Source organism: Poecilia reticulata, linkage group LG11 (assembly GCF_000633615.1).
Source record: "Poecilia reticulata strain Guanapo linkage group LG11, Guppy_female_1.0+MT, whole genome shotgun sequence".
In the NCBI taxonomy this organism is placed as follows: domain Eukaryota; kingdom Metazoa; phylum Chordata; class Actinopteri; order Cyprinodontiformes; family Poeciliidae; genus Poecilia; species Poecilia reticulata.
Window position 1 is genome coordinate 25,140,782 of NC_024341.1, and position 26,357 is coordinate 25,167,138.

At 39.2% G+C, this 26,357-nt stretch overlaps 1 protein-coding gene across 1 annotated transcript in view; it reads right to left on the bottom strand.

Moving 5' to 3' along the window:
• The window catches only part of ext1b (exostosin glycosyltransferase 1b), a 145,109-nt gene that overhangs the window by 20,353 nt on the left and 98,399 nt on the right, over positions 1 to 26,357 (bottom strand). Inside the window, exons 2-5 of the mRNA XM_008422746.2 lie at positions 13,430 to 13,523; positions 10,728 to 10,835; positions 7,939 to 8,058; positions 2,744 to 2,876 (exon numbers count right to left, since the gene is read on the bottom strand). Of these exons, the coding sequence (XP_008420968.1) occupies positions 2,744 to 2,876; positions 7,939 to 8,058; positions 10,728 to 10,835; positions 13,430 to 13,523 (455 nt within the window). The remainder of the gene's footprint in view (positions 1 to 2,743; positions 2,877 to 7,938; positions 8,059 to 10,727; positions 10,836 to 13,429; positions 13,524 to 26,357) is intronic.

A 26,357-nucleotide genomic window follows, 5' to 3' on the forward strand; every position in this document is an offset into this window, starting at 1 on the left:
ATTTATGGTCATTGTACAGAAGTACAAAGAAATTTGTTTCAGTACAGCAATTTACAAGTAACTATTCAGCAATATATAGGAGCTTTTTTTAAGTCAATAATTCCTTAATTTTGATGAAAAAGTTATAGTTCCACTGGCAGATTATTTGAATTAAGTGAAATCATCTGCCAGTGGAACTACCACTGTTCTGAATCAATATTAAGAAATTATCAACTTAAAACTGAAACTGAAAAGTTTGGGGCTTTTCTTGCAGCGTAGAGCCGATTGTCAAAAAGAACTAGAGGCTCATTCTCAAAATCTTTCAGTCTATTTTCAGTGGAGACGAGGCTGTCAGCAGGAACAAATACAAACAGTTTAACTGGCAGGGATGAACATTTTTCAAAACAACTTTAAAATATTCAACAATGTTAATGTGTTTGGAAAAACTCTGAATCTCCCGATCACTAAATATTTCATCTTGCAGCTTGATAAAGAGACAACCGACCGCTGGTGTGACTTTAGATTCAACCCGACTTCCTGCTGGAGCAGAATAATCGAAGCTGAAAACACGGAAGGAAAAGACGCGGAGGCAGACAGATCATAAAGGGCGTCCAGCGTCTCCTAATTTAAATCTAATCTAACCCAAACCAGCAAAGCATGGCGGGGAGGAGATAGCGTCAGACGACTCGTCTCTCTGCCACTGAGCAATTTCTGAGTAGATTAACATATGCGGTTTTCAAACTTTGCAAACTACGGTATCTTTGCGATTCCACTGCAGACTTTTCAGAAATCTGCAAGTATGAGTCTAGAGCTGCCAGGAGTTGATGAAACCCCAAACAGAACCTGCAGAGTTCATTGTCTGGGTTGCTAAACTTTGGATTCACGTGCCGTTTTCTGCCTGTGGCACATGATACTCGGTGGCTTTTATCAGCCTCTATGAGCACATTACGCTTCTCACTTCCTGGAAGTTTGCAGAAACACTCCAGGCTGCTTTGAGGCACAGACAGGCTTTTGTACTTCTGGCATCAAGTTTTAGTGCAGCATCATAACATGGAGGACAGGATTAGGGCTGCGATCTTTGACTTGTTCAAGCTGGTGAAGCCTCACAATGAAGGAGCGTCTGTTTGTTTTATTCATAAAAAGTTGTGTCATTTGAACATGTTGAGTCCAAAATCCTTCTGTAAAATCGCAGAGTACATTTTCCCCGAAGCGATGCATGGAGAAGAGGTTTGTCGCTCCAACGCCGCCGTCTCCTCTGATGGCTGATTGTATCTCATGTTTACATCGGCTGCTGCCAGGATTTTTAATGACTTATGTGAACAAGCTTTTTCACATGTGATTTTAATTTCATTTCTTATTTAATGGAAACACTGCAGTTGAAAAATTGTGGGTTTTTTTCAAACAGCAGAATGTTGACAAAGATTTGATTGTAGTGGAAACACAGCTACAGTTAGAGAGTGTTGTTGTGAATGACAACAGAGTCAGCAGCCTTTCATTGGCTCTGAGAGAGGAAGAAGAAAAGCCAGCTAGAAACAAATGATCTGGCTTTGGTTTCACACATTTACCCATCAGTGACAAGCCACTTTGTCTCCTAAAAGCCCATCCATGTTTAATTGCTTCCTCCTTGACAAACAAATTCAGCTGCAGCCATTGTAATCTGTGCCTGTCACCGCATCCATCCATTTCCATATCCGAAGTAAAACCTGGCTGAGTTCATTTTGCAGTCTGTGTGTGTGTGTTGCAGCAGTGGATGATGATGGAGTGAGGAAGTCAGGGATGGAGAGGGTTGCAGAAATGTGGCGGCGGGGGGAAATATCGGCTCTGCTGAACCGTAGCGGCAGGAATCTGGCCTCGTCGCAGCATTGCTGACTTTAAACCCAGTGATGGACGGGTTGGTGTGTCAGCAGAACTAATACAGACATCCGTCACAGACCCGTTCGTCCACCCCACTACAAGCCTGATGCAGCCACAGCAGCAGCAACTTTATTCCATCTCTTGTTGCCAATCAGATAAAGTTCAGGAGCCACAGCTGGATTTGAACAGAAATGATACGGAAACCGTCTTCTTGGATGAAAACTAATAAAGAGAAAGGGGAGGAAATTCACAGGAAATGTTGGTTCCTGATTTCAGTTTGAGAAAATATGGGAGCCGAGTGGGAAATTTCTGTTTTCCATCATTTCAAGATGCTTATATGGAAAAAGCCACTTTCTGACATTAAAACAGAAAAAACCCACCATGAGAAACATTCCTGCCCCTTTAGCAAATCAGAAATTATGTGTATTATGTAAAAAAAAAAAAAAAAAAAGTCTCTAATTCACAATAAAATACCCACAGCTGTGGTTGCCAGATTTTTTTAGCAACCACAGGTGTTGGTATCTTTACCTGACATCTTTAAAAAGCAGAAGTGGAGCATCCTGCACAACCAACAAGAATGCAGCAAGTGGTTTCTGGGTGGTAAGTCAAGAACAAAACATTTGTCTTTTCCAGCAGCCATTGTATAGTACATACAGCAGTAAAACCAGTTGATCAAATGTGCTGGAGTTCTGCTTGGGTTGCTAGGTAACGGCACATTGCCCGTCAAAGGCGACTTAACAACTGGGAGGTTTTTGAAACAACTCGTTTCCCAGAAACCAACCAGACATTAACTTATTCCCAAAATTATTAATGACTTATTTAGAAGCAGCAGATGGAAGAGCATAAAATCTGAATTTTGTACAATTCCTGCTCTGTGTTAATGCTGCTCTGGGTTTTGTGCGTTACTGACCCAGTGTGGCATAGTAAAAGGGGAAGTCTCCCAGGTATCCGGAGTACTGCGGCAAGGCAAACAGGCCTCCAGGGTGGCTGTTCCACATCAGGCTGCTCCTGGAGCCGTGCTCCAGCACTCGGTCCTGGATGATCTGCAAACAGAAAAAAAAAACAAAAAAACAACTAAGATTCTAGGAATAAAATTACTCTGCTTGATATTTACTTTCAACACAGTCCTTTGATGGTCTTTTCTTTGGTATAATCACAACCACAGAACATAAAAGCTTTAACATCAGCATAATTTCAAAAGGAAATCTGCCATTTTCTAAGAAAAAGTACAATTTTGTCTTAATTTTCATAGCTTGGCTTCTTTGAATCTTGGAAATGTACTTTTAATTTGTAAGGTTTTTTGATTCACTCAGTTAGAAAAACAACACAAAACTCCCCCTCCACACATTTTACAGCCGTCCCCGAGAGCACATAAAAATCAAAATTACACGAGTGAATGAAAAGATTGATTGTTAGCCTCTCAGATTACACTGTATGAAACCATAAAGGACCATCAATGAGCCTTGTAATCACTCCAATAAAGCGTTTCACACAGAGATGAGTTTTCACACAACAACGAGGTGAAGCAGCTACAACTTCCTGCTTTCACACCAGAATGTTACTCAAGTGTTTTCAAAGTCAGCTGACGACTTAAAGGTGAAATTCTGCCGTTTATCCACAGATGGTTAGCTTTGTGGCGTTGCATTTAAAGATTTGTTGTATAAATGTTGATTGTGATGTAAATGTTTATTCGTTATGACCTCAAGATGTTTAAAAAACAAACATTTTAAGTCAATTCAGCTCAGTTTTTCTGTGTCAGACAAGGTAAACCTCATATATTGGTATCAGAAGTGAAAAAAGACAATCAGTGCATTCCTAGTAAATACCCTAAAAGCCACTGTCTGCCTGTTCTTTGAGCAATAAATGAAATTATCACATATCTGACCTCAGATTTTGGTATTTGTAAATGCTAATCCGCACCTTTGTTGCAAAGAATTGCTTAAAATGCAAAAACCCCTCTGCCACACCTTCCACCACCTTGAATAAACATTTCAAAAGCAGCATAAAAGTATGATGAAAGCGTAGCTAAGCTCCTGAACTGTTTGCTTCATGCCGCCTTGAAAGCAGCTATTGAAGATCTGCAGCCCAAAGCAAAGCTGAAATAAATGTGTGTTCTTGTGTAATATTTCACAGACGAGCCAAACTGAGGTTAGATCAGCGGCATCTGCGCCGGTCCGTCTCACAGAGAGGAAGCCATGGGGGGGGGGGGACGCGATAGTCGGACAATGCAGACGGAGTCATCAGCTGTATCTAAGCGTCAGTCTGTCAGGCCTGCCTCAATCCTTTCTGGGCCCAAATAGAGCAGTCAGTCAAACGGTCAGACGTGAAAATGGCCACCGTTTTCCCCGGCTTCTGCTGAACAGGCGGGCGAACGTACAGAGATATTGCCTCGGCGCCCTTGAGCCAAGCTAAATTGCTTCAGTAAAACAGACACAGGTTTGCAGCCATGTTTTATAGCTGCTATTGAATCAGGAGCTGCCTCGCTGTTGGCGTGGAAACTCAAAAAGGCGTTTATATAGCTCAGAAAGGAGGCAGAGAGTGAGCGTTGTGATTGCTGTTCTCACTGTTAAAAGCCAATAACACAGCTGAAGGGAGGGCTGCTGCAATAGCACGGACAAAGCAAAAATTCATCACAGAGGGGAAGTGATGTGAGGAAACAGAGAACAACAAGCGCACTGGAAGTTTCTTTTACTTTTCCCGAGCTCCGTCCCCGAGGGCAGTCGATAACGGTGCGCCTCGGAAAAACAGATTACCTCAGAAACCCGTCGACTTCTCGATAAAAAACCGTCCTGCCACCTTCAAACCCCGCAGCCTTTTACACCTTATGACGGGCAATTCGGCTCGCTTGGCTGCGGCTCCTCCCCCGACGGCGGCCCTCAGTCGGACATGATGGACGACTCAATCTCTCCTCAGACCAGCCACAATCAACCAATTAGAGCATGATAGATAAATCCTGCTTCTGCGGACTCGACTTTAATTGGTGAGTTTAATGGGTGCACCAGCAGCCCAGATCCAGCAATACTGACCTTGTGATTGGTTGAAATGTTGCCACTTCCTGACAGGAAACACTGCATGATTGGCTCACTGTGTTGCCCTTCAGTCAAACTATGGAAAAACTGTAATGTCTGTCCTATTGTGCAATTAAATTAGGACTCAAAAGCACCAAATAAATTACAAGAAAATCCATGAATGCTGACGTTGCTTTAAAGGTTACCTATTAAGTTTCCCTGAACAGGTTAGGATTGGTCTATACAAAACATCTTTATCACATTTTTAACACAAAATCTACATTTTAAGGAATCCAAATAAGCTGCTGCTGGCCACACCCACCAACGCGACGTTTACACTCACATGTGAGAATGGCTGCAAACAGATACACAATCATACTACCATACATCTATGAAAAGCATTAGTAGAGCCTCCTCCAACAAGAATGCAGCTAGTGGTTTCTGGATGGTAAGTCAACAATGAAACATCTGTCTTTTCCAGTAGCCATTGTACAGCGCATGCAGCAGCAAAACGAGCTGACCAAACATGCTGGAACTCAGCTTGGGTTGCCAGGTAACAGGCAGGTCCTTCTGATTTGTGAAGTTACATTCTGTAGGTTTTTATAGCAGCTCATTTTGCAGACACCAGAAAACATAAACCAGTACAAGCAGCAGTAGAAACCCAGATGGAAGTACAAAAACATAAAATTAGCATGATAGGCCTCCCATATATGAAACAACAGTGATTTGGATCAGTACATTCGTGTCAGAATTGCCTATTCAAAGTTAAAACCCGACAACTTTGCATTTCACATAAAATCCAGATATAATGCTGTGATCGTTTTCTTATTCAAAAAAAGGAATTTATTTGTGTACTTGAGTATTTTTATGCATTTCTAATCTTGCATAATATCATCTGTGATCCTATTTTCCTTCCTTCTTCCTCTCTCTCTCTCTGCACCTTTTTCTGCAGAACAATTAGTTAGAATTAAGCTTTCAGCCGGCAGCGTAGTTAAAGCAAACAACACTCCCTGCCAAACGCACACAGTGAGTCAGAAGCTGTCGCAGTGTCACCTTGCACTTCGCAGCAGAGTGACGGAGTGTCGGCAGGGTCGTGCCCCGGTGCTGCCATGTGTGTCTGGCCGCCTTGACATATGGAGATGTTCCTCTGACTCGGTGTGTGTGATCGGTCGCAGGGAGGCGAGGCTTGATAGCAAACATACCCAAGATGTAGAGGCAGATCAAAAGTTTGACTTTGAGGCCACAGCTTGGGTTGTGTGCAGTGGGAGTGGGTGGAAATGGGCAGTTTGGGTCTGTACATAGCTGAATTTCTCCCCAAATAACTGGGAGTTAAATTCAACAGAGGATACTGAATCACAAAAATCAGATTGCTTTAGAGAAAAGAAGAGGAGAATCAAGATTTTTCTCTACGACTGTAAGTTAGACAGAATGAGTCACCTGTTTAAAAATGGGGGAATTTAAATATTATTTGATGAATAAGCACACATAATAACAAAATAAGCATATTTCTGTAGTATATTGTCAGCCAAATAGATGCATTTGAAGCTTTTAAGTTGAATTAGACAGATGAAAAGATAACGTAAAAGTACATTGGACTAATGTTTGCTTAAAATGCTAAAAATATTGCAATCCAAACATAAAACATAAAACTATGGTTTGTATATTTACAACAGCATGAATTTACTGTCCTAAAAAAAAAAAAAAAAACATTTTGCCGGACGATAAATTGTCCCTGAAGTTATTGCGATAAACGATAATATTGTTTTCAAGAGCTGATGGCATAACAAAGCAAGAACACATTCTCAAACATCAATAAACTTTAAATTCTAATAAACATTTAAAACTGGAACTGGAAGACATTTTAAACATCTAAAATAAATAAACAAAAACAGCAAATAAAATTAGTTACAAAGCCAAAGCACCAGATTGATGGATTTCATTTAGGTTTTTCAACAATGCCCAGATGATCTCAGCAGGCTTGGAACATTTTGTTCTGCAAAATGTTACGACATAAAAGTTTATCATTGAGAGTTTATTTTAAAACTGAGAATTATCCTGTATTTTATGACATTACTGGGGAGGCATTTCTATTAACCGCAGAGAAAGAAAAGAGCAAGAATCTTTCTGAAACCTTCCTGAAAACTAATAATTGCTGCTGGGATTCTCTGATGATTATAAGAAACTGATAATCTAAAAATTACGAGGAAATATCAGGGTCGTTGTAGATACAAATAAATTCTGCCAAATCAATTCTGAGAAAAAGTCCGTCAAAAAAAGTTTGAAAAGTCAAAAATTTGCTAGCAAACCTCTAAAATTTTTAATTACTTTCAGAAACCTTCTAGAAAACACAAGGAAAACTTCAAGCTTGAAAAGTTGAGAATTGGTTAAATAAATAAATAAATAAAAAATTTGAGTTAGTTTTATTTTTGGCAAATTTTCCAGAAAAAAAAAAAAATAATGATAAAAAAAGACTTTTGGAAATTTCTGAAATTTATCTCAAAATGTCAGTTATTTTCTCGCAAATTTTTGACTTTTGAACCTCACAAGTTTTCTTGCTTTTTTCTAGAAAATTTCTGAGATTATTCTCAAAATGTCTGAGTTTTTTAGCATACATTCACTCCTTTTTCCCATCTAAAACGACCCTAATACATTATCGTAGAGAACTGCCATCCTTCAATTTTACCACCTTGATAGAGTGTTATAAAACATTATTCTGAGCACTATAAGATTTTAAGGTCACTGAATTAAATCTGTCAAGTTAACAAGAAAGCTCTGAGATTTCCTTGAAGATCTTTTTTTAATGTATATTTTGAATGAATATACAAAAGGAGTACAAATTAAATGAAGATCAGATCATTTTACTAAGAGGTTTTTCATCAAAGTGTTCAGTATTTCCATTCTCCTGTGTTTAAACCTCAGCCTGGCCTTCTGTTTGTACTCCAGCTTTATATTACAGAGTCTGCAGTGACTCCAAAGCCCTCTGAGAGAACGACTGATGAGAAAGGAAGCAGCAGAGAACAGGAGGACACAGAAGGCCAAAGGAGCAGGTGGCTCTGTGTGCGCAGCGTATGCTTGGATGCGTGCCTCGACTCCTCACCTCCAGCGTGGTCAGCACTATCTTCTCCACAGAGGAGAAGTACGCCTCCCAGAGGAACTGAGTCTGCTGTCGGAGCGACAGGATCTTGTCCTGGTGGATGGAGCGCACGGTGGTCGGGATCTGTGAAAACAAACAAAGCTCAGCCATGCCACAAACACAGGCAGGACATTCAGCAGATGAAAAGCAAACTACAGGGCACTGTTTAACGAGGAAATATACTTTACTATCCAGTAGGGTTTTTTCAGCTGCTGCAGTTTGATTTCTCACCTCATTGTGTCAAAAGAACCAAACCAATTGAAAAGCCTGTTCCCCTCCACACCTGTGGAGGTGCTGCACGAAAAACTACTGAAGGAAACAACATGAAAACCTCTGAATAAGACACTGAGCGCAACTTCCTTCTTTACAAAGTGTGAACAAAAATGGAATAACATCAGGTTTCTTTTTCGTCTTTGGTAAAAAACCAGGAGTCATTTCTCTAAACTACCATGTTTGTTTTGGTTGCGTTTACCCAGAATGCTCTGCATTTAGTCTCTTTCCTGCTTGGCTTTTTACATGTGAATTCAAACCGCACCCGAGTTTACTTCAATCGACCCAAGACCAGAGTTTTATTTTAGATCGATGTAACAGCAAAAACGAGTAAATTTCAAATGGAGGAAGACTGACAAGAAAGTGATGTATCACAGTTTAACTTGAAATCAGTTGTTTATATTCACATAAAACAAAATAAATCATGCACAGGTAACGTTGTATCATAACGACAAATGCGACCCCCTATATATCTTGTAACTTGAAAATGGACCCGTGCTGTGCTGTTTAGTGGAAACAAGGCATTTGTGTCAGGAAGTGTAAGGCTGTATGTCCTGTTGTTTCCCCTCTTTTTGTGACTTTAAAAGCCTGTAAATGTAACTAAAGTTGAAGAAAGTTTAACTTCAGATCTGGCAAAGGAATATTAAAGCTTTGAAACCATCAGAAAGAGACAAAAAGTAATGTTTTTTCATGAATCTGCCATTTCTACCTTTGAGCAACACTTGAGATGTTGACGCTTGAAGCAGCAGGTCAAGTCCTGTCACTCAGGATTCAGCTCAGGTCAAGAGTCAAGCCTTCATTTCTGTAACTCTAGGAAGGCTTTGGCATTTTGGGAGATACTTTAATTTGCTTTTTAGCTGTGAGCGAGATGGCAGGATCAAGCCTGCTGAGCACCAACTCTCATTTCACATCCAGGTCTCGGCAAGAAAACTAATAGGGTATTTACCAAAATGTCAGACTTCACCTTTAAATTTAACCCCGTCAGGTCTAAAGGGCAGATTAGCTGGAAAATATCCAAGTAGGATCTTCAAAAGATGCTTGGAGAGTTTTTATTTTGGTTTATGAATAAAATTGACAATAAATCAATCATAACATATATTGTGATTGATATGTTATCAATATAAATAGACAGGATGTCTTGCCGAATATTCACACTGCAAAAACACAAAATCTTACCAAGTATTTTTGGTTTGTTTCTTGTGCAAATATCCTATTAAACTTGAAATAAGACAAAACTAACTTAAAGGTAACTTTTAGCAAGATATAGAGGCTTGTTTTAAGTAAATAATTCCTTAATACTGATGTTAAATTTCTTCTTGTTCCACTGGCAGATAAATTAACTTAGTACATGGGAAAAATGTCGTTACAAGTGAAATAATCTGCCAATGGAACATTTTTGTTGAAATTAAAAAAATTATTTACTTAAAACAAGCTCCTATATCTTGCTAAAAAGTTACTTGTAAGTGACTCTGTCTTATTTCAACTTTACTGAGATATTTGCACTAGAAACTGGACCAAAATTACTTGATAAGATTTTGTGTTTTTGCAGTGCAATAAGTAGAATATTTACTGACCTATAATCCTGAACCGCACAGTATTCTGGGGGATGGAGGCAGAGGCGCCTCCTAAACAAGGTTGGTGGAATCAACTGACTCGCTCACTCTTTGGTTACCTAGCAACTCACTTTGGTTACCTAGCAACAACCTTTTGAGCAACTGGCACAGTAGCAGTTTAAGGTTTCTCCACGGTGCCTCATAACTGCTTAACAGTGAAACAATAGCAGCATGGAGTGAAAACTGTGCCAGTTTGACAGTATTTTAGATAAAACTAAAACAAAAACTCATCAATAATTATCAATAGTTAAGTATTTAAAAAAGAAAACATGGGAATGTATTTTATTTAAGAACGAGACAACAAAAGTAAATTTTAAAGGCTATGAATAAGCACTTGATCTTCATAAAAAAAGCCTGTTGTACTGTTTTTATCATTAAGTAGAAGCACAGAGTCATTAGTCATATGTACTTTAATATAACAATAGAAACATAGTTCTTTGCTCTCCAGCCATTATATCTTAATTCATAGCATACATTAGCAGAATAATCCAGGATGGCTTAAACACATTCGGTGCTGCACACACCGCGCTCCTCGTGCCAAACAATATTATCACGTACTTCATTCAAATTAAGATTTAATGGGCATATAATTACTTTTCTCCCTATGAAGCCCAGGCAATTCCAACCAAATTCATTGGCTTGGTCTGTTTATTTGCCCTCTCATAACAATCCGAGGCACTGCAAGATGTTTTGAGGGACTTTGTATGCTGCTGGAGTTCTGCTTTATTGATGGCCACCTCATCCTAAAGCGAAACAAACCCGGATCGGACTGACAGCCCGGGTTTGGGTTTGACTGCTGATTTGTTGGGAGCTTTCAGGTGACAGACAGAGGAGGCGATTTTGTGCGAGAGCTGCACATGGAGCCGTTACCTGCAGGAGGAGTCTCTCGTCGCCGATGACTGCGGCGGTGTTCCAGTCGATGATTTCAGAAAAAGGAAGCTCCCATCCGTTACTCAGCATCACCGGCACACACGCAGCCTGAGACACACAAATAGGGAAGCCATGTTTTTTTTAATCTGTGATGCATCAATGTGGTTTTCTGCAAAGTAAGCTTGCCCATCTTTATGAGATTCCTAAATATGAAATATGGGGAGAGAAATGTAAAGGTGACTTGAGGTTAGGATACATTCAAAGCTATACAAAACATGTTCAGTACATTTTTTTGCACAAAATTATTCTTAGGTAATGAAATTTTAGTTAGCTGAATTCTGGTTTTTGAGCTCCTTTTAGGACGCCTTGTCACTTTAAATCCAAAAGAGCTGCTTTTGGCCACGCCCCCCAACTCAACGTTTACACTCAGATAAGAAAATGGCTGCAGACATTCAACAACAAAACACTTGTCTTTTCCAGCAGGAACCTGTAAACACCAGCTGACCAAAAGTGCTGGAAATCAGTTTTGGTTGCTAGGTGAGGGGCCGAGTCACGCTGGGGTTGCTAGGTAACAGGCTGGGCTTAACTGGGGTTAGTAGGTCAGGGGCAGCCTGCTGATTTTTGACATAACTTTAATTACTTTTAGAAACAACAGAAACCCAAATGGAAATGCAAAAATGCTCAAAGTGGGAATGTTGCATAATAAGTCCCTTTAATTTTCAGGATGGATCCATTGAAGTGCTGAGCCTTTAAAGCCGGTAATGTTGGGCATTCTCAAACAACTCATCTTCAAGGTTCCTACAGTTCAAACATTTTTAAGATTATTTTAATAAAACAAAATCGAAATGAATGAAGGATGGATAATAAAGACAAACAGAATAATGGATGAATGCACATACAGTTTCCCGTAGTGTAGCCTGGCGGGCCACCAGGCTTAACTTGTGCCACCATCAGGCTAAGCATTACATATTTAATTTAAAACCTTGGACATATGGATGAATAAACGGATGGATGACAGAAAATTAGATAGATGGAAAAAGAGATGGACAGACGAATGGATAAATGGAGAGAGAGAGAGAAAGATAGATGGCAGATAGATAAATGACAGATGGATGATAAATGGATGGATGAATGGAGAAATGGACAGACGTGTGTAACAGATGAATGAACAGATGAATAAACAGATGAATAAACTTTTAGACGAGACAAAAATAAACTCTGAAAATACAAATATTAAAAAAAAAAAAAATGTTATCATTATCCAGGCCTGAAGAAAAAGTTACACATTCTGGGATCATAGCAACACAATATAAAACAAGAGCTCTGACCAACACCTGATACATAAAAATAAGATGCGTGTGCAATGCAGATCAGGAGCAATATATAGGCCCAGAGAGCAAACATGTATCTATTGATATGCTGTGGTTTATTATTCTGCAGCAAAAACAGAAGAAATAAAGTTGAGGAAAAACACCAAATTATACAACATTTGATCCCACAGCAGCAACACGCACAAAGTCTGAGATGTTTAAAAAGAATATCTTAATTACTTGGTTGGTGTGTGTTTACTTGATTTATAAAAGACCTCTAAATCATTCACAAGCCTCAAAGTAATAAATAAATTTTAAAAAAAAGAAAATCAATGAGACGGAGCGTTTAAATTCTTTGAACCTAATATCAAGTGTTCAGCCTTTGTGTATGGCTGTTTTCTTCTTCTTCAGTTTGAAATGGTAACATCAGGAGTGGGAGAGTTTATTACTCAGAGGTGGTGAGCTGCAGGACTGATGAGGAGAAAAGGGAATACAAAAAATAAAAAGATCAAAAGCCAAAAGGAAAGTGGATACACAGACTTAAAAACAGATGAAAAGCGGGGAGATAGTGAGGCTGAATGTGACCTTTGGCAGAGGGATAGAAGGATGGGCGGAGAGCTGCAGGGAACAGGTGGTGTGTGTGTGTGTGTGTTGGTAGTTTGATGTAATGACAGGCCTGTCACTCCCGGGTCATAAAGGTGTCGTCTGAAGCAGCGCCGGCCCCTGGGCTCCACAGATGCGGCGGCAGCAGCAGCCGCACGTGAACCAAAAAGACGACGCTGACCTCAAAGCGGAGCGGCGTCCGTATGCAAAGCTCAAAAGCCTCCACACTCTGCACCCTTCATCTCCAACACGACTGTGCAAAACTGATGGATCATTGAGTCAGACAAATGGAGGAAGGAGAGAAAAGGGCATATTTCACTCCTGAGTGAAGTGCAGTGTGTGTGTGGCTGCTGATGGTGAGATAAGCACACTTCTGAGGGCGCACTCTGTGGACAGAAGTGTTTGGAAAGGAGAGGTAAAGGACAGTGCAGTGGAGAAATGGATGAATGGGGGGATAAGTGAGGCTGGAGGAAGAAAAAAAATCTGTCTCCACTAAGAAATAAGAGCAGTAACGAGTTACAACTGATCCAGAAAGCCTGAAAATCCTGCAGCATGCTGCAGTGAAAGGTGTGAGGCTCCTCAGGTCAGTGTGGCAGACTGAACTGTCCTGGTAAAAGCTGCCGAATGCAACTTATTTCTTTAAAAAATTATGTTTTTTACACATTTAAAATGTCACCATGTCCTGACAGTATAAGACAGCTAACTGATCTGTGTTAGATGGGTAATTATGATTCTTTCTAGTAGTGGAAGGTGATGTTCAGCGTGTTTGTGCTTCTCTCTGTTTTTTACCTGCAGCGCCTCGAGGAACCGAAAGGAGCCCAGACGTCTGCCGCGGGGCACCAAGCAGAAGGTGGAGTTGTGGAGCATCTCCTTGTAGTCATATCTGCAAAATAGACACAAACTGTCTGTGAGTTCACCAACACAGCAGRTTTTATTTTATTCACTTCAAATAGGTTTTTTAAAACAGAGAAACACACAGGGACAAAATAATAAGCTCACCACTACTTCTCTGTTTGAAAAGGAGCAAGAAGAAGTGAATTTAATGAATCCCGTTTTCACTCCACATCCTGTTTCTACTCTTTGCTTTCTTTCCTTTCCGTCTTCAGCCACTCTGCCAGCTAATTTTCCTCCTACTCGACATCTTTTCACTTCCTCCAGCCCTCTGTCCCTCCTGCAGCTCCCTGATCCCTCCATTTCTCCAGCGAGGTGTGTCTTATTACTCTCCAAACAGGGTGATCAACCCTGCCAGGGGTAATGAGCTGAGAGTGACACCTGCTTCCACCACACAGCTGGCTCCGTCTCCGTGTGATAAACCGAGACAGAAGTGGAGAAACCGAGTGTATCTGTGCATCAGTCTGGCGAGTTCATGCTGCTTTTCCATGTTTTGACAGGCATTTGTGGAAACTATTATATTAGATGGATGGTTTAGTGGAATTGCCAGTTTTTGTTCTTTTTATCTGTGTCTTCCTGTTTTCCTGAACTCTCGTCAAATTATCTGTGTTTTAGATAACAGCATCACACTGTACTGCAGATGTGACCCGAGACTGACACTGACAAAACTGACTCAGCGTTTTCTGAATACAGATAGTCCCATTGTTAAGACTTACTTACTCATAGGGTCCCGTTTATCTCCTGCGCTGACGTTAAAGTCGCACTGTTTTCGGCAACTAAAGTTTTTTCTGTCAAATTTACGGAAATGATCTTCACTCGTTTGGGGAACCTCTTCAGAAATTTGCCCAAAATTGACACGTCAAGAATAAAAGTAAAATATCTCAGGAACTGCAAGGTTTATTTGTACTGCTGTGGGTCAGACTCCAGAAAATACCCCACAGGCTTAAAAGTTAACAATGTTAACGAGTGAAAGTAAATTAACAAAGCACACAACATAAAACTGAAAAAAAGAGACATTTTCGCCTTAAAAATGTGTTTGAAAGTATGCAGCAGGATCTGACCATTTGCTGCACCAAAATTCATGCAAAAATAATAAAAAAGGTATTAGTTGATAAAAGCTTCCAAATTAGTCATTTTGGCACAATTTGGGACCATGTGTGCCCTTTGAAATTCATCGTGTTTTTTTTCTTTCCACTTATATCTCACCATAGATCGTCATTCCATCAAATAAGTGTTTTTAGGACTAAATAAGTGCCAGTTTGCTACAAGTCCATTGGCCAAATTGGGTGACTGATAGGTTCATCGAACCAAACATGAGAAATCAAGAAGCCAACATCATCAACCAATCATATTGAGGGAAATGCATTTGCAAGTTTGCCGCTTGGCCACGCCCCATGCTCAAAAACTGAACATTTTGATAACTTTTAAGCCACCATCCCTCAACACCACACTGACCAAAGATGAAGCCGATAAACAATTCTTGGGGATTTTGTGCTAAAGTTTAAGGTCTGTAAACCTGAGAAATGGCAAAAATATCCGCCTCCCTGTACGTTTTCCCTTGCTTTGATGGGGGTCTACCAACGTACCAAGTTTTCGTTCAGAAGACAATTCTAAGAGAGGTTTGATGGGTTTTTGAATATTTTAAGGCTTCCAAAGAGCTGAAATAAGAATATTGGCATTACAATAGGAATTAGTAGTGCTTTCACCATAAACATAAATTACATAAAGTAATTAATTTATGCACTATTTTAATCTAAAAAAAAAACAAAAAACTTTTGCTATATACTTAGATCTGTCATGATAATTTTTGCCTCATGATAAATTGTCCCAGAAGTTATTGTGATAAACAATAGTATTGTTGCTTTTAGACCATTTTGAAGTAACATATTGGTAATGCCAGAACACATTCTCAAAGTTCAGCAAACTTTAAATTCTACTTAACATTTAACACAGGAAGACATTCTAAATATCCAAACATGAATAAACAAAACAACAGAAACAACAAATAAAATTAATTATAAAATCTCTGGACAAAATTGTCCTTTAAAAACCAATGCACCAGATTGAAAACTTTTATCATCCAGCTTTTGGTAGAAAGAGAAATGATCAGAAGCTCATTTTAATTCACAATGAGATGAATTGATTTATTGCGACAGGCCTGTACACACTGTCCTTTTTTTGAGTGCTATAAAATGAAAATGAGCCTACAGGTTCTCCAGGTTTGAGGTTAAAAGACTTCAGAGGCAGAAAATCATTTCTAAAGTAACTATAATCCATACAAGGTGAAGGTTACAGGACACCGATATATATCCTGCACCATTGATGATGCTGTGACTGTGCTTTGTGCGGGAGTGTGACAGTGCTTGCTAATGCTTCCTCCGGTGCGTCGCGTTGCATACGGATTAAATCGAGCGATCGACTTTCTGTTTTTTCCTCCCAAACACAAACTCGGCAGCCGCCGAACATCTCCTCTCAAGCCCCGCTCCACTAATGTGTGGGAACACGAAGGCCGGCGATAAAAATCCCACCCTCATTCACACCTACGTGTTGCAGAGCATCCTCACAGACTCGCAAAAACGAGGACAGGCGACAGCTGCACGCCCTCACACTGACGTGCCGTCACCTGTCGACGGAGACGAAGAAGCCATCTTAGCTCATATTTCCAACGCCATCTGTCCGCCCGGACGCCGCGTGAGTAAGCTAACAGCCCACAAGACACACCGGCATCTGAAGGCAATGAATATAAATGTGGAGTTTAATGAGCAACAGTCATGTAACAAGTCTAAGCAGGCAGTTCCACCGCCTCATGTTTAATATAATACAGATTGCTTTGCATTTGTCTCCATTTTTGTCCAGGTGTTTACAGGCTGAAAAGTTGCTTTATGTCCATTTGAAGCCTCTCAAGAAAACCTTCCCACATCATTCACCTAACAGATCGTTTTCTTTTCACTGAAGAGTCTTATAGAAGCATCTTTCTTTGCTTCCCGTTGTTGCTGTGTTGCATTATTTTCTACAATAAAGAAGCTCTTCAGTTTTATTTGAGCATAAAAACCATCAAAACAACACAATGTGCTTCTGTGTGAACTTTGCTTTTTTCATTAACCTGCATCTGTGTGTGTGTGTGTGTGTGTGTGTGTGTGCGTGTGTGTGTGTGTGTGCAACAACCACCTGAATCAGTATTAGCAGCCCACATCTGAGGGACTGGAAACACAAATGTATAATAATAAGCAAGGTCAGGCAAGCGGCGAATACAACACAGGCAGAATGAAACCAGAAACAAATAGGATGACCTCTGCTTCTGCTGCCTTTTCATCAGTGTTGAGAAACTGAATCGGGTCTTTAGTCCCTAATGAGAGCATGCTACAACACTGCCATGGTAACCCGTCATTAAGAGCTTTCACTTGCACATAATTACTCAGAGATGTGCATCGTCCTGTCAGGAAGTGAAGGTACTGAAGAGGGAACTGATGGGAATTGCATTTGAGAAGCACATGGCTGTGGCAATGTAGTAGGAGTGATGGGTATTTCTATTTATGTGGCTGTTATGATGAGGTTCAGAATGGGAAATAAATCAGATTGATGTGACATGTTTTAAATTAAAGGGGACCTATTATGCAAAATTCACATTTTACACTATTTCTGTGTTCCATTTGTGTCTCAATTGATTCTAAAAACAGTCCAAGCATTAAAAACCCCCCAAAAAATATTCAGCCATTTTTTGGTAACAAGTAATGTTTTCTGGTGTCTGGAAAATAATTTTTTTTTTTAGAGTGTAACAAATCAGCAGCCATTGTGCTGTTACATAGCAACCAAAGCAGAACTCCAGCACATTTGGTTTTAACTCTGTATTCGCAGTACAATGGCTGCTGGAAAAGGCAAGTGTTTTGTTGTTGATTACTAGCATAAAGAAACCACTCACTATATTCTGGTTGGTTGTGCAGGAAGCTCTACTTCTGCTATTCAAAGATGTACGGTTGGGTAATTGTGCATCTGTTTGCAGCCATTTTCACATGCGAGTGCAAGTGTTGAGTTGGTGGACGTGGCCAGCAGCAGCTTATTTAGATTTGGCAGACTAAAATTAAGAACTTTGTGCAAAAAATGTATGCAGAACATCTATAATTGCACAGAACCTCAGAGCAGAGTGGGTACAGCAGCAGACAACAACACGAGATGAAACTCCTGTGAGTACAAGAATAATCTGAGGCTAAAAGTTGAAAGCGGCTCATCAACAGTTGACAATAACAGATGGGACGTTACTTGGTTTAATGAGTCTTGATTTCAGCTGCAACATTCAGATAGCAGAGTCAAAATTTGGCGTAAACAAAACGAAAGCGCTGATCCGTCCTGTCATATCAACAGTTCAGGGTTGCGGTGGTGTAATGGTGTTCTTTCATAGTGCAAAACATGGAGTGGAAATGTTTTATTGATGCTTTTCTTCACAGAAAAGCACAAAGTTTGTAAGTAAAAACTTGTGATTTTCTCAAGAATTTTGCAATTGCTGTGTCTTTATTAAATAAGAAATGCWATTAAAATCACACGTGAATAAGTTTGTACACCCAGTCAGTCACTGATAAACAGGTTCTGCCATCATCCTCCTACCACTTCCTGTCGTCTTCTTCATTTCCGTCAGTAGTAACATCCAGTTGTTGATCAAATGACTTGTGTGATATGAAAATATACTAATTTTGGTACAGCTGAAAAACCACCTAAGCCCATCGCAAAAATTTTGTGAAAAACATGATTTTCTTTCCCTAAATTGTCATTTCTGTGAAGCAAATTTATTTTCATAATTTCAATTTGTGCAGTTTTAGGGTAAATGGAATCACATCTAATGTCTCCTTTTCACATAAAAACAAATTGACTGTTCAGAAGTTTTTGTTCTGTTCAGAAGCTGCTAGACCTTCAATAGAAGGTCTAGCAGCTTCTCTTGTTTAAGAATTCAACAGTTTTAAGCATGAAATGTACTGAAATAGATGTACAGAAGGACAAAACGAGAGTTTAGTTTAGTTGAGGTGCAACAGGGCTTCCTTTTGTTTCACTGCTGCTACCAAACAGACAACCAGACAGTCCATCAGCTAAATGTGGTTCTCCAGAGTGATGAAAACTCACAACCCCACCCAGTCTGATTGTCTTCAGAGGAGCAGAGAGAAAAAAGATCCAATTTGCTGCTTTTTGTGACTCCTCTTACATCATCCTCCAGGACGTCTTTCATGCACTCCTCCTCACTCTCTCTCTAATTTCTGTCTTCCAAATGTGAGTTTCTGTGTGCGTCGGTTTAATAATAGGTGTCTGGAACAAAATCAGGGCTATAAAACTGTAGAGGCTTGTGAGCAGAACCATGTGGGCTCTCAAGTTGATAAAAAATGATTGGTAAATAAACTATTAAATTGTCAAACTTTGGTTTAAATTTTTGGTTACCTGTGACTCACAAACTACAATGACAAAACACTACATCAACTACAACATGTGTCAAACTCCAGGCCCGGGGGCCAAATCTGGCCCGCCATAGCTTTTTATGAGGCCCTCTAGACTCAAAATTACATCAAGTCACATTTAGTATCATGCATTAGCACAAATGTTGTAAAAATTCCTTACAAATATTTGTAAATTAGCACCACAAAATCTGTGATTGAATTGCAGAAAAGCAATTACAAAATCCTGGATGGACTGATCAGTGTGAAAAGATGTTCAATATTATTTAATTTGAAAGCTAAAACAGATATTTATTGATAATTTAACAATTCAATGGGTTTTATCAATACATTCTGGCCACCCGCCTCTTTAAGAACATTTAGATTTTTGATATGGTCCAAAATGAAAATGAGTTTGACACCCCTGATCTAAGACATGATAAATACTATGATGGTCACACATGAAGTCATGTAATTTAAAACAAAAATAAAAGAAATAAATGTTTAACAATAGAATTTAGCTGAAAAAAAAAAGTCCTCAAGCCCCCAATAAGGACAACTGTGTAAGCTGGAGCATATTGTTGTGCATGTTCCCATGAGAATGCGGCAGATGTGCTGGATAAATGCAGTCCTGCCTAACAGAGATAGTGTTCGGTGAAGGGGAATGTGAGTGTGTGTTATTCAGGGATCCATCCAGCCGTTTCCCTGTATAAACATTTAAGGCAGATAATGTGTTCTCACATGGGTAGAGTGACAAACATGGGTTGCAGAAGCATCTGCAGTGTTACTTTGCATTTATGTCCGTTCACTTGCTACATCTCTACTTATTTACCCCACAGCTGTGCATTTATAAGTGTGTGTGTGTTGGCATCTGTGTGTCAATTTCGTTCAATTTTCCTCCAACTGCAAGTACAACTTCTGCTATACACGGACAAACTAATTCATTAACCTAGTTTGCGTTCATTTGCCAGCTTACGCTAGCTCCAATTAGCATTCTAACATGTAATGTTACAAATGTCTGGCTAAATAAACAAGCTTCTGTGAAGCACTGAAAAAACTGAGATCCACTGACTAAATTTAGGAGGTGTTTATAAAGGAATGGGGCAGCAAAACTAAAGAAAAATTGCAACAGTTACAAGCTAGCTGCTCTGTTGATGCTATACGCTAACAATCTTAGTGCTGTAATAGGCTAGCTTCAATTAAAGGGTTAAAGGTTAAGAAAAGTATAGTAATGTTTAGAGACTTTTCACATCACAAAATACTCATGCATTTACAATTTACCCGAGTATAAAATGTGCAACAGTTACAAGCTAGCTGCTTAGTTGATGCTAAATGCTATCAATCTTTCTAATAGGCCTTAGGTCAAGTCATTACTAGAGGGTAAGAAACTTTGGGCACTTTTTGATATCAAAACCTGCTCAGGCATATGTAATTTGTACCACTTAAATAGAGAAAGCATTTAATAAGAAACCGCTAGCGAGCTTATGCCAACATTCAGGAAAGTAAAGCGACAACGATCTGGCTAGTCAGTAAAAGAGGTTTCTGTAGTCAAAGTAGTGACAAAATTTATATTATAAAATATTAATTAAGTAATTATTTAAAGTAAGTTTAAAGCAGTTCCAAGGTTGCGCTATGTAATAATAAGTAATAAAAAAAAGTCAAGTCATTTAAGTTATTAAATAAAAGCTATTGATAGGTAATTATTATTTTATTTATCATTAAGAGGGAATTTTATCATCATGAAAACTGATTTATGATGATAAAGAAATTAATCGATGGCATATGCAAACCTGAAAAACTAAAATAATGTTTGGGATTTTTAATTTTGAAATATTTACCAATCTGGCTTCATGTCTTAATACATGAGCTTGTAATTGTTGTCTGCTGAATTTATGAAGCTGCTGCTCCTTCCAAGATGAGTTAGCACACAGCATGGATATGTCATCCCATAACTAATTATTGTCTATTGATTGATATCCAAACTACACAGAGCAGGCAGGCTACGTCTTAATTTCATGACTTTGGCAACCGTGCAAGAAACATTCAAACAACCTCCAGAAACCTTTGGTTAAGCCCAAGTTAGATGTCATGAATTAAACGATACAGGCTCAGACGTGAAGACAGACCATTAAATCTAAAGAAAAGGCCACTGAAAAAGGGTAAAGCCAAGCCATCGTGTACAGACAAGAGAGGCCTGTTGAGGAATCCATCAAATGATTGACGCAGCACACACATACACATTTTATTGCAGCCAATGATGACATAAGCCAGTTTCAGAGTCTTGCAACAGTTAGAATATCAATTTAACCTTTTGCCACATTTCAGCTGCAGCCATTCATGGAATTTACTGGGATTTTATGTGACAGATCAACACAAAGGAGGGTATAATTCTGAAGAGGAAGCTAAAGGTTGCATGGTTTTCAATTTTGTTTTTAGATATGTTTGTATTGGACCCCTTAGGTCACTGCTTTGCTAGCTAGCTTTTATATGCAATCACATTTGCAAGACTTTTGGAGTGCGTCTTCATCAGCTTCACACAATGGGAGCCTAACACTTTTGCCATGATACTGCCACCACCATGTTTAACGATGTGGATGCCCTGTCCATGAACTAAGATTCTGCAATAAAGTTATTACAAAACCACAACAACAAAAACTTCATCTGTACCTCTATGGATGTACTGTTTGTTTTGGTTCAATATTTCCTTTTAAGGCTTGAAGGCTATATAGAAGTATGATAACTTTTCTACGGTAGCCCAGAGAGGTCAACAAAATGCAAAAGTCCCAACACAAAATGCAAAAGTCCCAACACAACATACGTTATGTTAAACTTACCGACGGTTCAGCATATAATGCTTCGGTTTAGCATTTGTTCTGTTGTAGATTTAGTTGTGTTCCAGTTTTTTGCTGCAGCATTGCAGTTTTTCACGACTGCTTTGCGACTTTTAATTTGTTGTGTTGTAGCTTTTTGCTGTTGCACTGCGGCTTTGAGTTTGTTGTCCCTTCTGAGCCACCATACTTTTCTAACCTTCTACGATACAAATCTCGCACAACGTTGAATGGCAAGTCAAATAAATCTCAAACATTTTTACATCCATTCTTTGTCTGGTGCGCATCAAAATGTACAACTAGATAAAACTGTTATAGGATATCTGTTTAAGGGTGAGCTCTCTGGGAATTTGGTCAAAATTTAGACATTAGCAAAGATGTAGGGAATGTTTTGATGCTTTGTGAAATAAACAAAGGTGCTCTAGAGTAGTAGTTTTTAAATTTATAATTTCAAAGAAATCATATTTACCTTGAACATAAGAATTCATGCAAACAATCATGCTGTAATGTGTCTGTAGAATCAGAAGTGCTGCAGGTGGTAAGACAAGCATGTGGATATAAATCCTAAACATTATTATTTAAACACATCACATATAAGTTATTCTGATAGATGACGTTAAATATAAAGTATTTTGACGTGAGGATAGATCAAACTGGAACAAGACCTCAATATGAAAGGTCTTTCTGCCTGTCAGCAGTGTTTCCCTCTGATGGATCGGTTATTACTTTTTTCTCCTCTCTGCAGTTCTCAGTCACTGTCACTCTAACCGAATTCAGTCAAATCACAACACCAGAATCATTTTCACAAATCCTAAACTACCTGCAGACATTCAGAAAACGTCTGAATTGTTACGGTCCATCAATATGCAGGCGCTGCACATCCCCCTCCACTGCTTTATGTATATTAAGAATATCTCTGCTGCCAATACACGATGAGCCGTACTCGTCAGACTTTCCCTGGAAAGCCCCTGTTGCCGAGCGCTGCAGCATGAATTACAAAGCAAACAGGTTTGAGGGATTTCTATGGTTTTGTTTCTCTGTTTTGGATCTGTGTAACGACAGACATGAGGGCTGGACGGTGAGCGAATCCAAACCGTAAAGAATGAAACATCCACACATCGTCTTACAGAGGAGTGAAAAAGTATTTTCCTCCTTATAGAGGGACTGTTTGTTTGTAAACACAGCACAACTTGACTGCAGAAAGAGCCGGCCTTTAAATTCTCACCGGTTGCTATGGTTGCCCGCCTTTATCTTGCCGTTTTAACATTAGCTAGCATGTTGTCAGCGTACTACAACTGTTTATCACAGCATAATAAAATAAGTTATTGACATTAGTGAATGAGATGCATCTTAGTGATGCAGTAAATGCAGGTGAGTCGATAAATGGCAGAAAGGTCGGACTACCTAGCAATATTAAAACTATTTGTTCACGGAAAGATCATTGGCTCCCAATGAGACATGCTGAGTGTCTAAATAAGACTTAAATAGTGAGCGATAAGGGCACTCACAGTTAGAGGGAAAACGAAGATGTGGCTGCATCCATCAATGCAGGTGATGAGGTCAGAAATTAAAAATGAAGCGGGATGAGAAAGATGCAGTGTGAGGAACAGAAAAGATGGGCTAAATAGAACCTCGTGTAGCTGCAGACGCCGGAAAGAGTTGCACTGGGCGAAGAGAGACGATCTGCGCTGGTGGAGAGTTGTAAATTATTATTGTAAATAGTTTGAATAGATAGAAAGATATTTTCTTTCCTGCGTTCTGAAGGCGACATGCGCAGGAAAGCGGCTGCTGACGCAACGTGACGTGGACTGGTAATCCCTCTACTGAAACGTGTTTTTGCTTCACATCTAAACTTTCACACCACCACGTTTCACCGCTGATATGTTGTTCTTTTCATGAACATTTTCACGTGTTACTTTTACTCCAGATAAAAACCCAGCGTATTTATTGTTGCTGAATCATGAACGCTGACCTTAATGAAGGGAAGTGAGGCCAGCTGTGCTTTAAAAGCTGTTCTGGTTTCGTTTGCGACCTCCTGGGTTCGTTGTCAATGTTCCCCAGAAGTTATTTTAATAGGCCAGGCACCGTTCCGAAGCAACTGTTGCATGTTTTCCCCATTTGTAGATGATGGTTCCCAGTGGAGTCCCAAAGCCTATTAGGTTCTTTATTATCCTTTCCAGACCAACAAAAATGTATCTGCTAAGCTTCCTTAGATCGTCTGATGTTTTAGTCTGCTTCATCGGGTTCTACTTAGCATATTTTCCAGACTATAAATCACATTTTTTATTTCACAGTTTGGCTGGCCATGTGACTTATTGACTTTTATATGTTTTTTTTCCCCTCTTTGTGACGCATTTTTTGACTTAAGTGTTAAATCTCAATTCACACTGAAAAGCATAAACAAAGGATTAAACACAGGATGAAACATGGGCTGAAACAAGGTTTCTGCAAATCAAATGTAAGACTTTTTAATGCCACCTTGAATGAAATTCAAAGCCAAATATTATAAAGAATGGTTGAGGGAATTTGCGACATTACAATGAAGCATGGCAAAACGCCCAAACTATGAAGATGTTTATGTGCGACTCAAACTTTTGCCTGACAGAAAAGTCTTGCCAGAAAACTAACTACATTAAATTCTCCTCCCTCGACAAATTTTAAGACAGACTGATGTACAAAATACATTTTTAAAATGAATTTAAGGCATTTTAAAACCTAAATTTTAGACACACATCCCAATCACGTTTGACAATTCTAAATAAATCTGTCTACTCAGCCATGAATGCAGTTAAATCATTTATTTCATGATTCAACAAAGTTTATATTTTCACACAGAAGCAGGCTGGTTTGGATTAATCTTCTTTAAAAAAATAAAAACATGAAGTTTGTATGAACACATAGATTACTAATAAATTAATTAACCACATGATAAAATAAAATCTGCTCAGTAATTTTAATTTGAATGATTTATCGTTTTTTTCTCTTTCTACCAAAAACTGGTTAACAAAAACCTTCAGTCTGGTCCTTTGGTCTCTACTAAATCTTTACAATTCATTTAATCTGTTGTTTCTGTTGTTTTGTTTATTTATTTTGGATATTTAAAATGTTTTCCAGTTCCAGTGTTAAATGTTCAATAGAATTTAAAGTTTATTCGGTCTTGATAATGTATTCTTGATTTATATACCACTACGGTATATTCCTTTAAAATAGTCTCAAAACAACAATATTTTTGTTTATTGCAATAACGTCTGGGACAATTTATCATCAAGCAACATTTCTTACCATTTTAGGCCTTCTAACATGTACATTTTCAGACTAATAACAACACAAGGTCTGGAGGGGGAAACTATTTATGTATTTAGGCAGCACTGTAAATCGTCACGCAGACTTACACACATCAGAAACTTTGCTTGCAGCTACACATCCTGACATCCCCGATTCCCGCTGCATATTTTACCAACACCCTGATAACAAGAACCCTTCCTGCCACGAAGCTAATTCGCGATGACGGCTTTACCCTCGCAATCTTTTCAATTTGTCCTCTCGGATGCTTCCCCTGCCCGAGAGACCGAGGCAGTTTTTCAGTTACGCTTAGCGTCTACACAGCAGTCAGAGGTGAGGTCAACTTCAACCCAGACGACAGCTACTCCTCACAAGTATTTATTAGGCAGTGCCGAATATTCTTAATAAGGCACACAAACATAAAAAAATACTTTGCCGTTTATTCCCCAAGGCTAAAAGAGCGAGTTTAGTAAGGCCGTTAAATTCGGTTAATGTTAGCTAAATCATGACTAGTTCATTTCTATTGACTCTTTGCTACTGCGTCACTAAATCATCCGTAGCGTCATGATGGACGTCGGAAGTGAAGGATGGGACTATTGAACAGAGCAACTGAAATTGTTTTAAGTTGTTTCTACTTGTTCGAGTCAAGCTAATTTGTCTGTGAACGTAACACACCTGGTTGGGGCTCAKAGTATTTACAGAAGTACGGGTCGGTACCTCCTCCCTCCTGACGTGTTGATAGATATTACCGACTTTGCCTGAATTCACACCGCATTATTTATATCACTACGTCATAAACAGTGTTTTCTCTTACACCGGAGCAGCATTAAAAACACACAAGACAGATGCTAACCAGTTTTCTTCCATACATGCTAGGCTACATGACGGTGCGGCACTGTTTCCATGGTTACTAACGGTTAAACACGTACCTTTTCCATAATGCAATATTTGATATTTTTCTAATCACACTTACTTATAAAGTTAATATTAACGTTAATATTCTTACCTTGTAAAAAGTGTTCGCTACAAATCCGCGATTACACCGAGTCGGCTGCTCTCCATCGCCGTCATCTTTCCTCATTAAAAGTTATAAAATAAAATGACAAGTTTGGTTTGCTTCCTTGTCCGTTTCTGCAGCCGACCCCGCAGGGCCCCGTGATCATTTTTCAAGTGAAATCAACTAAATATAAGCGATATTAGCTTACCTGATGTTTTAAGACTAGCTTTAGGAGCGCATTGGTTGTAATGTCCGTCAGGGAGGAGTGGGCGGAGTTCTGAGAGCGTGACGTCACGTGCAAAGGGTCA